Source organism: Panthera pardus, unplaced genomic scaffold (genome assembly GCF_024362965.1).
Source record: "Panthera pardus isolate Hobbes unplaced genomic scaffold, ASM2436296v1 HiC_scaffold_26, whole genome shotgun sequence".
In the NCBI taxonomy this organism is placed as follows: domain Eukaryota; kingdom Metazoa; phylum Chordata; class Mammalia; order Carnivora; family Felidae; genus Panthera; species Panthera pardus.
The window spans coordinates 15296468-15310880 of NW_026526832.1; the positions used below are offsets into that span (position 1 = coordinate 15296468).

Consider the following 14413-nt stretch of genomic DNA (forward strand, 5'->3'; position numbering starts at 1 on the left):
CCTTGCATCCTCATTTGTTGCAGCTCTGTGGGGGATACAGAAATTCTAGAAGGTTAGGAGGTGGACTGGTGTGTAGGAACAAGGACAGAAGCAGAAGTACCCTGTGTTATAAGAAGGATCAGTTTTTAGAGACATGTTTTTAGTCTAATGAGAAATGATAGGTGTTACAGTATAAATTTGTGTTTGTCTTCATGAGGTTACATTGGGAACCAGAGTGATCTGGAAAAGCGAACAGGGATGACTTTGCATTAAGGTTTTAAGAGCCTTGAAAGACTGATTGGAACATACTTTTATGATGTATATTCAAATATCTGTGGAGCTCACATTTTCTTTTTTTAAATTTTGAATGTTTATTAATTTTTGAGAGCACAAGCAGGGGAGGGGCAGAGAGGGAGGGAGACAGAGAATCCGAAGTGGGTTCCAGGCTCCAGGCTGCCAGTGCAGAGCCTGACACCGGGCTTGAACCCATGTGAGACCATGATCTGAGCCAAAGTCAGCCACTTAACCGACTCAGCCACCCAGGCACCCCTGTAGAGCTCACATTTTCATTGCTCTTCTATAGGCACAAATGAAAAGCACCTTAGCTGTTCTCTTAGTGAAGCCTCTTTTATTGTGAATGATCCCTTAATGAAACCTTGCTTCCACATGTATGTGTAATCATGGATTCTATTAGCAAGAGAAGGGTGTAGGAGTAGAGGATCATTAATGAGATTTGATGATTGTTACCATGGCTCTCTTACTTACCATGTGTCTGGGCCAGGATAAAGGAAAGTACTAGAAATTCTTTTCTTTGGCTATGATCTTGGTCCTTTTATGAAGTAGAGTTTCTCAGGATATGGGTTAAGGGGGATGGTACACTTAATGATTTTTTTTAAACACTCCGCAGTGTATTCTCTATTCAAGTTAATAAGATTCTTCCTCTCTTTTTACAACTGTTTTGTCTTCTAGCAGACTTTTAAGCCCTCAACTTGAAAATCTGAAATTATGAAGTCTGAATTCTATAAAGCATACTTACGTCAGTTAATCATGTTTTCAAAACCACCCACCTTCCCTACAGTCTTATAGGATATATGGTATTCTTCCAGTTTTTAGGGTCGTTGATTTTCCTACACCATGAAAACATTCCCTTCTTCCTTAAAATATGTAAAGTTCTCTTACGGTGGTTAAGAATGGGTTCTGGAGCTCTACTGCCTACCTTTTAAGTCCTGATGTGGCCACTTACTATTTGTGTGACTTAGAGTAACTATCTTAACCTTTCTGCTTTAATTTCTTCATCTGTAAAAGAAAAATAGTAATTCCTACCTCATAGGGTTGGTGTGAGGATTCAGTGAATTGCTGTCTTGCCTTATGTGGATGAGTGACACATAGTAAGCTTTGAGTAAATGTTAGTTATTATCATTATCTTAGTTTCTCTCTTCCTTCTCCTCTTCCTCATTCCCCGATACCTCCTTGGTTACTAAGCTATGTCACTTTTTCTTTTTACAGTGTAGGTCATTCATATCTCATTTCCCACTGGCATTGAGACCTTTCTAGACCATGACATTACTACCACAGGCCAAATTTTTGAGAGAGAGTCATTTAACACTTCCTGTCTCTGATCTTATATTTTTCAGTTCTAGACTAGTAACAGTTTCGTATTGTCACTGCACTGCTCCAGAGTGTACAGCAGTTTTTCAGTAACTTGTTTTATCAAGCCCAGACTCCTTTGTCTGTCTGTGCCTTCAAACTACTTCTTGTTCCACTCAGGCCAGTCTCCTATTTTCTCACCTATGTCATACACTTGGGGCATTTGCGCATGTTCTTCCTTCAACTTTGATGCTCTTCCTTTGTGCCTTTACTTCTCTACTCTTACTCTACTCTTACTATTATTTCTATCGTATCTGTACTTCAAGAATCCCACGTTTCTAAGACAACTTTCTGGCTTTTAAGAACTGTGGTTGAGTAGGAACAGGATTGATGAAACTGGGAGAGATTCACACTGGAAAGACAGACTGAGAAATTGGAGTATGGAATGAAGGTCAGGGCCTTTAAATTGAAGAATGGCAAATAGGAATTAAAGTCTGAAAAGCTGATCTAAGATGTATCAATTTAAAGAATAAGGGTTGGGACGTGGAGGGATAGGATATGAGTGACAACTGAGAGCAATGCAGTATTGAAAATTTGAGATATTATTCTGGTTTGAGACAGACCAGGACAGATGCTGGTGGATCAAATGGTTTTTAAGGTCCACCTGACTAGGGAAGATAACATATTTCTGAATTGACAAGGGGGAGCCAGTAATGTTAAGATCAGGAACAGCTGTCAGGAATCTGAAGTAGTTTGTACTGGGGTGTTTGGCACTGGAGGATTGGGGACCGAATTGGAAACAACTGAGCCCCTGGTTAGGCTAGAATATCAAGATCAGCAAAACTGAATGTGCTGAGCCGTAGAACAACTTACATTTCTTCTGGCTAAGATTAGAACCGGGTTGTGGAGAATATTGCTATACTAAAGCAACTTGATAGGCTCTCTTGCCAGAAGTATACGGATAGAGTGACTACCATTAACCCGACCAATAAAACCTTCAGTGATTTCAGTGTGCTTAGTGTAGGTACCATATTACTTAACTCCTGATTAAGCACACTACTATCCTATATTGCTGTGATTGACTTATGTGAATCTCTTTTTCTCTATTCATATCTTAAGCTAGATCAGATGATGACCCTGTTTAAAACAGCTCTATTGTGGTAGGTTAACCTGCAGCTGCATATCTTTAAAGTGTACAATTGGATACATTTGAAATATGTATACACCTATGAAACCATCACAGTGAGGATAATGAACATATTCATCATCCTCAAGTTTCCTTGTGCCCTTTTGTGATTCATCCCTTCTGTACCTCTCTGCCTCTCCTTTCCAGTCACATCCATTGACTTATTCTTTGTTGCTACAGGTTAGTTTTTATTTTTTAGTGTAATGATACAGTATGAACTCTTTGTTGCGTTCTCTATTTTTTTTTTTTTTAACCATCTTTTTAAGTATAATTATTTCTGGGTGTATCAATAGTTCCTTTCTGTTGCTGGAGAGTTTTCCATTATATGACTATATCTCCATTTTTTTTTGTGTTTTTGTTTTTGTTTTTAATGTTTATTTATTTTTGAGAGAGAGAGAATGAGAGCAGGGTAGGGGCAGAAAGAGAAGGAGACACAGAATCTGAAGCAGGCTCCAGGCTCTGAACTGTCAGCACAGAGCCCAACATGGGGCTCAGACTCAAAAACCGCGAGATCATGACCTGAGCCAAAGTTGGACGCTTAACTGACTGAGCCACCCAGGCACCTCTATACTTCCATTTGTTTATCCATTCATCTTTTGAGGAATTAGGTTTCCAGTTTTTTACTGTTGCAAATAAAGCTGGGATGAGCATTTGTGCACAAATCTTTGTGGTAATAATACTTTCATTTTTCTTAGGAGTGGAAAGCTGGGTCATATGGTAGGAGTATATTTAACTTTTTAAGGAATTGCCAAACTGTTTTCGAAAGTGGTTGTAACATTTTACATTTCCAGTATACATTTCCACTTTACATTTTGAGTATAGCTCGAATTTCACTTCTGCATCCTTAACATACTTGATATGGTCACGTTTTTTGGTTTCAGTTATTCTACTGGCTGTTTAGTGGTAGCTTTTTATAGTTTTAATTTGCCTTTCCATAGTGACTGAATGATGTTGAGCATTCTTTTGTGTGCTAATTTGCCATCCTGGTATATTCACTAGATTCTATATACAGTGATGGATCCATTCATCCATCAATGGACATTTGGGCCTTTCCGTACTTTGGCTATGGATGTGTCTCTTCGAAACAGCACACCTGTATCCCTTGTATAAATACCTAGTAGTGCAATTGCTGGATCATAGGGTAGCTCTATTTTTAATTTTTCTGAGGAATCTCCATACTGTTTTCCAGAGTGGCTTCACCAGCTTGCATTGCCACCAACAATGCAAAAGAGATCCTCTTTCTCCGCATCCTCGCCAACATCTCTTGTTGACTGAGTTGTTAATGTTAGCCATTCTGACAGGTGTCAGGTGATATCTCATTGTGGTTTTGATTTGTATTTCCCTGATGATGAGTGATGTGGAGCATTTTTTCATGTGTTAGTTGGCCATCTGGATGTCTTCCTTTGAGTAGTGTGTATTCATGTCTTTTGCCCATTTCTTCACTGGATTATTTGTTTTTTGGGTGTTGAGTTTGATAAGTTCTTTATAGATTTTGGATACTAACCCTTTATCTGATATGTCGTTTGCAAGTGTCTTCTCCCATTCTGTCAGTTGCCTTTGAGTTTTGCTGATTGTTTCCTTCACTGTGCAGAAGCTTTTTATTTTGATGAGGTCCCAATAGTTCATTTTTGCTTTTGTTTCCCTTGCCTCTGGAGACATGTTGAGTAAAAAGTTGCTGTGGCCAAGATCAAAGAGGTTTTTGCCTGCTTTCTCCTTGAGGATGTTGATGGCTTCCTGTCTTACATTGGGGTCTTTCATCCACATTGAGTTTATTTTTGTGTATGGTGTATAAAGGTAGTCCAGGTTCATTTTTCTGAGTGTTGCTCTCCAGTTTTCCCAGCACCACTTGCTGAAGAGACTTTCTTGATTCCATTGGATATTCTTTCCTGCTTTGTCAAAGATTAGTTGACCACACATTTGTGGGTCCATTTCTGGGGTTTCTGTTCTGTTCCATTGATCTGAGTGTCTGTTCTTTGTGTCAGGGTCACAATCTCTTGGTTGGAGTTTGAGCCCTGAATTGGGCTCTGCGCAGACACTGCAGAGCCTGCTTGAGATTCTTTATTTCCCTCTCTCTTTGCCCCTCCCCTACTCTCTCTCCCTCTCTCTCAAAAATAAACATTTTAAAAAAAAGTGTATGAAAGTATGGAAGGAAATATTCTTCCTAATATTTGAAAACTTATCTAATCAGCAGAGAAGTCATTCATGTCAGGCATGTGTTTTCATTGTTCTACACTTGTCAGTTGCAGCCATTGCTTAGCTATGGACATAAGAATTCAGTCCATCAATAGATGAATGGATAAAGAAGATGTGAGATACACACACACACACACACACACACACACACACACACAGAGGAATATTACTCAGCCATAAAAAAGAATGAGAGCTTGCCATTTGCAACAGCATAGATTGATTTAGAGGGTATCAAGTGAAGTAAGTCAGAGAAAGACAAATACAGTATTTCACTCCAATGTAAAATTTATTTTTTTATTTAAAAAAAAATTTTTTTTTTAACGTTTATTTATTTTTGAGACAGAGAGAGACAGAGCATGAACGGGGGAGGGCCAGAGAGAGAGGGAGACACAGAATCGGAAGCAGGCTCCAGGCTCTGAGCCATAAACCCAGAGCCCGACGCGGGGCTCGAACTCACGGACTGCGAGATCGTGACCTGAGCTGAAGTCGGACGCTTAACCGACTGAGCCACCCAGGCGCCCCTCCAATGTAAAATTTAAAAAATAAAACGAACAAAGGAATAAAGAGACAAACAAAAAACCAACCTATTAAATACAGAGAACAAACTAGTAGTGGCCAGAGGGGAGGTCTGTGAGGTTGATGGGTGAAATAGGTAAAAAGGATTGAGTATATACTTCTTGATGAACACAGAGAAATGAATAGAATTGTTGAATCATATCTTATATACCTGAAATTAATATATCCCTGTATGTTATGATATAAGAAACCATAGGAGACTCTTTTTTTTTTTTTTTAGGAGACTTTTTTTTTTTTTTTTTTTTTTTTTAAATTTTTTTTTCAACGTTTTTTTATTTATTTTTGGGACAGAGAGAGACAGAGCATGAACGGGGGAGGGGCAGAGAGAGAAGGAGACACAGAATCGGAAAGAGGCTCCAGGCTCCGAGCTGTCAGCCCAGAGCCTGACGCGGGGCTCGAACTCACGGACCGCGAGATCGTGACCTGACTGAAGTCGGACGCTTAACCGACTGTGCCACCCAGGCGCCCCAAGACTTTTTTTTTTTTTTTTAATTTTACTTTTTATTTTTAAGATTCACACCCAAATTAGTTAGCATATAGTGCAACAATGATTTCAGGAGTAGATTCCTTAGTGCCTCTTACCCATTTAGCCTATCCCCTCTCCCACCACCCCTCCAATAACCCTCAGTTTGTTCTCCATATTTATGAGTCTCTTCTGTTTTGTCCCCCTCCCTGTTTTTATATGATTTTTGTTTCCCTTCCCTTATGTTCATCTGTTTTGTCTCTTAAAGTCCTCCTATGAGTGAAGTCATAGGATTTTTGTCTTTCTCTGACTAATTTCACTTAGCATAATACCCTCCAGTTCCATCCATGTAGTTGCAAATGGCAGGATTTCCTTCTTTTTGATTGCCAAGTAATGCTCCATTGTATATATATACCACATCTTCTTTATCCATTCATCCATCAATAGACATTTGGGCTCTTTCCATACTTTGGCTATAGTTGATAGTGCTGCTCTAAACATGGGGGTGCACGTGTCCCTTTGAAACAGCACACCTGTATCCCTTGGATAAATGCCTAGTAGTGCAATTGCTGGGTCGTAGGGTGGTTCTATTTTTAGTTTTTTGAGGAACCTCCATACTGTTTTCCAGAGTGGCTGCACCAGCTTGCATTCCCAAGGAGACTCTTAACTATAGAGAATAACAGGTTGCTGGAAGGGTGGTGGGTGGGGGCTGGGGTAAATGGGTGATGGTTGTTAAGGAGGGCACTTGTGATGAGCACTGGGTGTTGTATGTAAGTGATGAATCACTGAATTGTACTCCTGAAACCAATATTACACTATATGTTAATTACTAGAATTTCATAAAAATTTGAGAAAAAAGTTTAAAAAATAAAAAGAAATTTAAAAAAGATGAGTTATTATTATAGGATATTTGATTTATTTAGATTTAACTTGCTCTTGGTCTTACTATTATGTAATAGTCTGCTAATGGTATTGAAGAGGAATGTATAAATTCTATTAGTATTACATTAGCAACTTCAAGTAAGCCTTGAATATCTAAATTTAATTGTCCTGTAGACCAAAAATGTTACAAAAGACTTTTTAAAATTTAAAATTGGAACATAAAGCAATTATGTGTTTTCTCTTGTCTTCTAGAGTTTGCATCATTAGCTATATTGCTTTTATTTTTACACTCACCTCTGTTATGTTTACCATAGTTTTATTTCTTTCAAAAGGTTTTTTTGTTTCAGAACATCTTGATTTTGAATCTGATGATTAAATTTAAAAATATTTTGTTTTTTAGCCACGCAGGATATACATACTGTGGGTCTTGTGCTGCTCATGCTTACAAACAAGTGGATCCATCCATTACGTAAGTAATACATGGTTTTGTTTAAATGGGAGAAGGTTGGGAATTATATCATAACTACTCTGTCATGAAGTAATTTGCTTTTGCGTGCTTATTGTCATATACTCGATTTCATTAGGAATTTGACTTTTTATTTAATACCTTCTATAGATTATGAGAAGCTTTTGTATTGTTTTTCATTTCTGAACATTTAGTCTTGACTTTTCCTTTTGTTGGTAAATGTTTAGTTGTGGAACTGTTAGAAGGTTAAATATTTTGGTTTTTAAAGTTTTCTTTCAAAACCCAGGAGATGAACATCTTTAAGAAGAATGCAGAGCACTTTGTTCTGTGTTAATCATTTTGTAATTAAAAATTCTTTATTGTACTTATGGTTAATGAAAGAAAATAATATTTCATTGACAAGATGAAGTAGCTGAATTATTTTAGAATCTGATAGTGAACTTAATGTGGCGTTTGAAGCATGTTAGCTCTTAGTAATTTGGTGGGAGCTCTGAAATTAGCTTTAAAATTTTTTTCTGACAAATTGAGACTTATAAAGTGATACACTATTCTCTAAAATAAGAAATTTGTGAAGTTTGAAAAGCTTCTGCTAGAAATAGTCACCCAAATTACTTAATTTGCTGACCAGCATTTTATTTAAATAGTTAATTCACAAATGTGAACTAGTATCAGGCTCCAGTCTGTATGCTAGTTATACAGACACTCTACACATAGGTAAAGTCAGTTATCTTCCCTGTGTCAAATGTTGATTGCTAGGTTCGAGTTGTGCTAGTGGAGGTGGAGTGTAATCATTCCAAGGAAGTAACTCACAGCAGCCATGAGTTTAAAAAGGAAGCCTCACCCCACAGCCTACTCCTTTGCCTTTGAGCAATTTGTTCAAAAGAGATGCTCTTTTTTGTTCTTATGTAGTGTGCTCTGCTCATTGTATCATACCTTTGTTGGAAATTATTTTTAGTAAGTTTTTCATAATAAATAAAATAATGTTGCCAAATTGATGAAGTTTTGGTTAGCCTTCACTTATGTTTTGAGGAGTGTTTTAGCAAGTATTTAATACCTATTTAATGTACAATTTTAACTAATGTATTTCATATGTAAGAGCAAAAATAGATTGGAAAGACTTTCAGAAGCTTCCTTCATTTGATCCTGGGTCTGTATTTCAGTGATAATCAAACGTAGTTTATATGATAGCCTTTCCCAAACCTTTTTCTTTCTTTCTTTCTTTCTTTCTTTCTTTCTTTCTTTCTTTCTTTCTTTCTTTCTTTCTTTCTCTTTCTTTCTTTCTTTCTTTTATATATATACATATATATATATATTTATTTATTTAATGTTTTTTATTTACTTTTAAGACAGAGAGAGACAGAGCATGAGTGGGGGTGGGGCACAGAGAGGGAGACAAGAATTTGAAGTAGGCTCCAGGCTCTGAGCTATGAGCACAGAGCCTGAAGTGGGGCTCTAACTCAGGAACTGTGAGATCACGACCTGAGCCGACGTTGGAGACCTGAGCCAATGTTGGACACTTAACCAACTGAGCTACCCAAGCGCCCCTCCCAAACCTTTTTCTATTTGATAATGTTATGTAGAGAGATATAGAATCTATATTGGTAGAAGCAGAAAGCATGTATTAAATAAGTGGATAGAAAGTGAGAATGGGAGGAAAAAGAGAAAAAGGAAGAAAGCCAAGGACTAAGATGATGATGATAAAGTGAGTGAGTAAAGAGAGGCAAATGATGCATGATGATGTGATCAGCCTATTTTTGTAATTAGTATATAATAATTGAATTTTGAATAAATCTAAAGGTCCTAATATTAAAAACAATTCACAGTCATAGCTGTATTCTCTTGAAGGTGGCTGTCCTTGAGATTGGCAGTGTTTCAAAGTTCTTTGAGAAAATAGAGAAAGAACATTCTTCTGGGAACTATGAAAAGTATAGAGAAGAAATAACAGTCCAAGAGAGATTAAATTCTATACCACTAGCTTCCATTCTTACCTTCCATACTAATTCATTCCCTACATGTCAACTACGGTCATCTTTTGTACTATCTTGTACTTTGAATGCATCTTTTACCTTTGCATCATTTCATTAACATCTTACATAGAACATTTAGATGATATTTGTTTTTTTTTAATGTTTATTTTTGAGAAAGAAAGAGAGAGAGAGAGACAGATAGGGAGGGAATGCGAATGGGGGAGGGGAAGAGAGAGAGGGACACAGAATCCGAAGCAGGCTTCAGGCTCTGAGCTGTCAGCCCAGAGCCCAACATGGGGCTTGAAGTCACAAACTGTGAGGTCCTGACAAGCCGAATTCGGTTGCTTAACAGACTGAATCACCCAGGCACCCCTAGAAGATGTTTGTTAATTGAGTTATGCCAATCTTTTGAATGTTGACATTTCATTAGAAAGTGCCAAAAAAACACATTTGTTGATATTACCACAAATTTCATCAGAAATATCTTTAATTATTGGGAAGCTGTTAATTTCATAGTCGTAGAAGTTTTGCAGAAGTCTAATTTTCACTGGAAAACTTCAGGTATATCTTGGGTAATGTTTTCTTTGAAGTGGCAGGCCAATTTTGTTCATTTTCTAGGAAATTTCTGCTAAGTACCTAAATTGGAATAGCCATAATTTGTCTACAGTCATTTTTTGAAGTAAAAATTGTGTTCCATGAAAAAAAGGTCTAGGTTTGGATTACACTCAAAAATCACACAAATGTTTTCCCTGAGACATAATTCTATATATATCAAAAGTGCTTTATGCATTTCAATCACTACAAATTTAAACATTTGTCATACAAAATATTTTTATAAAATTTTACTCAGAGTTCAAGATTTATTGGAAGTAAGTGATACTGGCCTTAAAAAAACAAGCAAAAAGCCTTGGTGTGGGTGGAGATAACGGATGTATGACTAGTAGTGCGTTCTCATTCCATTATCTTGATCACAGTTCTGATGTGCCAATGGTTTAATTTACCCAGCCGCATTTTTGTACCATAAATGCAGATGGCAACATAGTGGGAAAGGTAGGTTCCTCATTATTACTAAAACGGTATTGATTTTGTGGACTTCTTGGAAGGGTCTTGAGGAATCTACAGTCCACAATTCAAGAAATGCTGTGATACCAGGATGATTGGATTTAGATTATGGGAAAGGTGTTGGGGAAGGCATTTGATTTTGGGGAAGGAAATGATTTTGAAGCCAAGCAGAAGGAACAGTAGCATGTGTGAAGGCTTTCGCCTAGATGGAGTTGTTCCAGTCATCAAAGAACCGCAAGACCAGTATCATAGACTATTGTGATCAAGGGGTGGGGGTGGGGAAAGTAATGCAAGACGGGGCTAGTTCACTGAGACTTTAGAACCCATTTTAAGGATTTTAGATCTTATCCTCCAATTATATGAAAAATCACTGAAAGACTTTAAAAAATTTTTTTAGCATTTATTTATTTTTGAGAGAGAGAGAACAAGTGGGGGAAGGGCAGAGAGAGAGGGAGGGAGGGAGAGAGAGAGAGAGAGAGAGAGAGCCAGCGAGCAGGGCAGGGGCAGAGAGAGAGGGAGACACAGAATCTGAAGCAGGCTCTAGGCTCTCAGCTGTCACGCAGAGCCTGATGCAGGGCTTGAACTCACGGACTGTGAGATCATGACCTGAGCTGAAGTCGGACACTTAACTGACTGAGCCACACAGGTGCCCAAAGACTTTTTCAGCAAGGGAGTGATAGGATCTGACTTATGTTTCAAAAGGAGTAAAGGAATTTAAAAAATGATGCATTTAAGTAAGTTCTTTCCCATAATTATCATTGCTGAGTCTTTTCCTATTACTAAAACTTTAATTAAAAACCTGGAATTCAGGATGTACTTAGATAGTAATTTGATTTTGATTTATATCTTTCAGAAAGCCTTTCAGTTAGGAAAAGAGAGCCAAAGGAATCTTCTTTGTGGCCACATGTCATTTAGTTCTTCAGTTAAAATATCTCCACTTGCCAGGAAACATCTTTAGAGAATTACTTGTATTCCATTATTTAGATTAAATTGTTGAATATTTATAAGGGCAGATACTAAGGTAACTTACATATTTGATGCATAGACTATAATTCTTGTAGTAAGTAATTCCACAAATGTGAATTCTCTGGAGGTATTATACATGAACTACATTCCTTTCTTTCTTTTTAAGTTTTATTTATTTATTTTGAAAGGGAGAGAGTGCAAGCAGGGGAGGGGCAGAGAGAGATAAAGAGAGAGAGAATCCCAAGAAGGACCCTCACTGTCAGTGCAGAGCCTGATGCAGGGCTCAATAACATGAACCATGAGATCATGACCTGAGCTGAAACCAAGAGTGTGTTTAATTGCAAGAATTTTGAAATTAATTGAAGGAAGGGAAAGTGACGTTGCTTCCAATGCCTGTATTATTTCTCTTCAAAATATTCCTGTGGCCTTGGTGTTTATGGATCTAGCAATCTAGCAAAAAGAAAGAAAATAGTGTTTTTTATTTACATTATTAATTTGGTTGGCATGTAGCCAACAAAGAGACCCATTTTGAGATTATGCACTTTTTTTTCCTTCTTTTCATTGTCATGTAGCCTTTTTTAATTTTGGGGTTCATCACTTATAAGGGTTTTATATTGATGTGACCTAAACTTTTTTTCTGTGTTGCATATGAGTGAGTTTCTGCCAAACTAGAAGGAGTCTGTTGGGTACACAACTGGCGAATTCAGATGAGTGGGAATTCTTCCCTGTAGGTGTTACCATTTCATCCAGGTTGGGTCTGACAAAAAAGGTGAACAAGGTAAATAAATAGTCAGGTACCAGAGGAGGCAATTAGACTTTACATGCTGACCTCTGATGTTTATTTCTGGAGTAGTGCTCCTATTTTGGTCACTGTTAGAACCTTGCTGCACTTACCTAGAAATGTATCTATATCTTGAGTTTAAATTGGTGTTTTAAAAGTCATCTCATATTTTAATTATATATGATGGATTTCCTAGAAGTGTTCTGATTTTAAATATTCTATTCTTCTGTCTTTTCATAGAAGTGCATTCCTCAGTCATAAAAATGCCTTCTTTTTCATACTTGATTCTTGGTTCATGTAATAGCCATCCTTAGGCAAGTCACCTGAGCACTCAGAGTTACCATTGTCTGTTTCCCACATTAGACTTTAATTTTAAAAATTGTGGTGATATTTATGTACTGTTAAGATAAGAGGACATACTGGTAGCTCTTTTGTTCATTTAGGATTGTAATTTGATTTGATCTTTGGTGTGTGTGTGTATGTGTGTGTAAATGGTTGTTGATTTGCTCATAGAGGTGATGACAAGAAGTGAGTATTAGTAGTGTAAGAAGAGGAGGAGGAAAGGAGATTATGATTTTAACTAGAAATGGCCTGTGGTTCAGGTCTTATGGTTTTCTGTATATGACATCTTGAGGAAGTTTTGGGACTCTAAACTGAGAATTGCTGTTTCCTTATCCACAGCTTTCTTACCGTCCCCTCCCGCAGCCATAGCATGTAACATATAGCAGACAATAGGTTGTCTTAGCTGTAATTGAATTTTATGAAAATAAGTATATTGCCTAAGTACATTCCTTGACTTGCAAGTTTTTTTCTATTCTTTTTTTTAAGTTTTTTTTTTTTTTGATGTTTTATTTTTAAGAGAGAGAAAGAGAGAGAGAGAGAAAATGAATGAGCGGGGGAGGGGCAGAGAGAGAGGGAGACAAAGAATCTGAAGCAGGCTTCAGGCTCTGAGTTGTCAGCACACAGTCCCATGTGGGGGTCTAACTCATGAACTGCCAGATCATGACCTGAGCCAAAGTCAGACGCTTAACCATCTGAGCCACCCAGGTGCCCCTACTTGCAAATTTTTGATATGAAAAAACTAGGTCATGTCTCAGTCTTTGTCCATTAATTGAGCAATGAGTAGTAATTAATTTTTTCTAGGTACATAGCTTATCATATAACCCCTTCTTTCTCATAGGTTTGGTTTTTCGAGTCTAAAAGTTTGTGTGTATGTGTGGTGGGGGGAAGTTTCGTTCATATGACTCTGGGAAAACAGAGAAAATGGATAGTTTTAGAATTTAGATTGTAGGGATGTTTGAGGTAAAATGAGGGGAAGTTAATTTTACTCTTGATGTCAAGATAAAGGGATTATAAAGATTTAAGCTATAGTTTAACCCAGTTCTTTTCTTTAGCTATAGTGCAAATAACACATAATCAAATTTCTTTGTTTTTGAGAATGACTTCTACTTGAATGGGAACAGAGAAAGCTTATTATACAGAATTTTTCTCAACAAGATTCCTTTTTTCTCTGCTATGGTAGAAATGTGGAAATAGCTTTATCAGAATGGTTCTTTGTAGTGATATTTTGTATGGACTTTTATAAATTATGCTATTATGTATTTCTATTAAAATTGTGGCAGATCTTCGGAGGCAAGGTTAGAATGTGTTAGAATTTTAAGATTTTATTTAATAGCTGAAATGTTTAAATTCAGTTAAGATAGCTACTGACAACCTTCTGTATCTTAGGCATTGTGAATACAGAAATGATTTTAAGCATATCAGTTGCTTTACTGTAGATCAGTAAATCAATAACTAGTATGCCTAGGTGTTGGAAATGGTTCCTTTAAAGGCCTTCCAACAAAAAGACAAAGATAAGGAATTTAATTTAATTAACTGAGAAGCAAATCATTAGTGGGCATATTAGTTTGCTAGGGATGCCGTAATAAAATACCATGAAGTAGGTGGCTGAAAACAACAGAAATTTATTTTCTCACAGTTCGGAGGCTGGAAGTCTAAGATGAAGGTGCTGGTAGAGTTGGTTTCTCCTGAAGCCTGTCTCGTTGGCCTCAGATGGCTGTCTTCTTGATGCCTCTTCACATGGTCGCCTCTCTGTGCATGTGCACCCCTGGCATCTCTTCCCCTTCTTATAAGGATACCAGTCACTGGATTCAGTCTTTACACGAACAGCCTCATTTTAACTTAATGATGTGTTAAATACCTTAGCTCCTAATATGGTTATGTTCTGAGGTACTGGGATGGAACTTCACCATAAATTTTAGGGGTGCATAATTTAGCTCATAACAGTAGGTAATGAAGTCAGTCA

The 14413-nt window shown here is 37.2% G+C and overlaps 1 protein-coding gene across 4 annotated transcripts in view; it reads left to right on the plus strand.

Annotated features, from left to right (window-relative positions):
• The window catches only part of MEMO1 (mediator of cell motility 1), a 123263-nt gene that overhangs the window by 68572 nt on the left and 40278 nt on the right, over window positions 1-14413 (plus strand). For all 4 annotated transcript variants that reach the window (XR_008418052.1, XM_053891028.1, XM_053891026.1 and 1 more), the window contains one exon: window positions 7267-7335. Coding sequence is in view for 3 of the 4 variants with exons in the window: in XM_053891028.1 (XP_053747003.1) it covers window positions 7267-7335 (69 nt within the window). In the remaining variant the exon portion in view is untranslated. The remainder of the gene's footprint in view (window positions 1-7266; window positions 7336-14413) is intronic.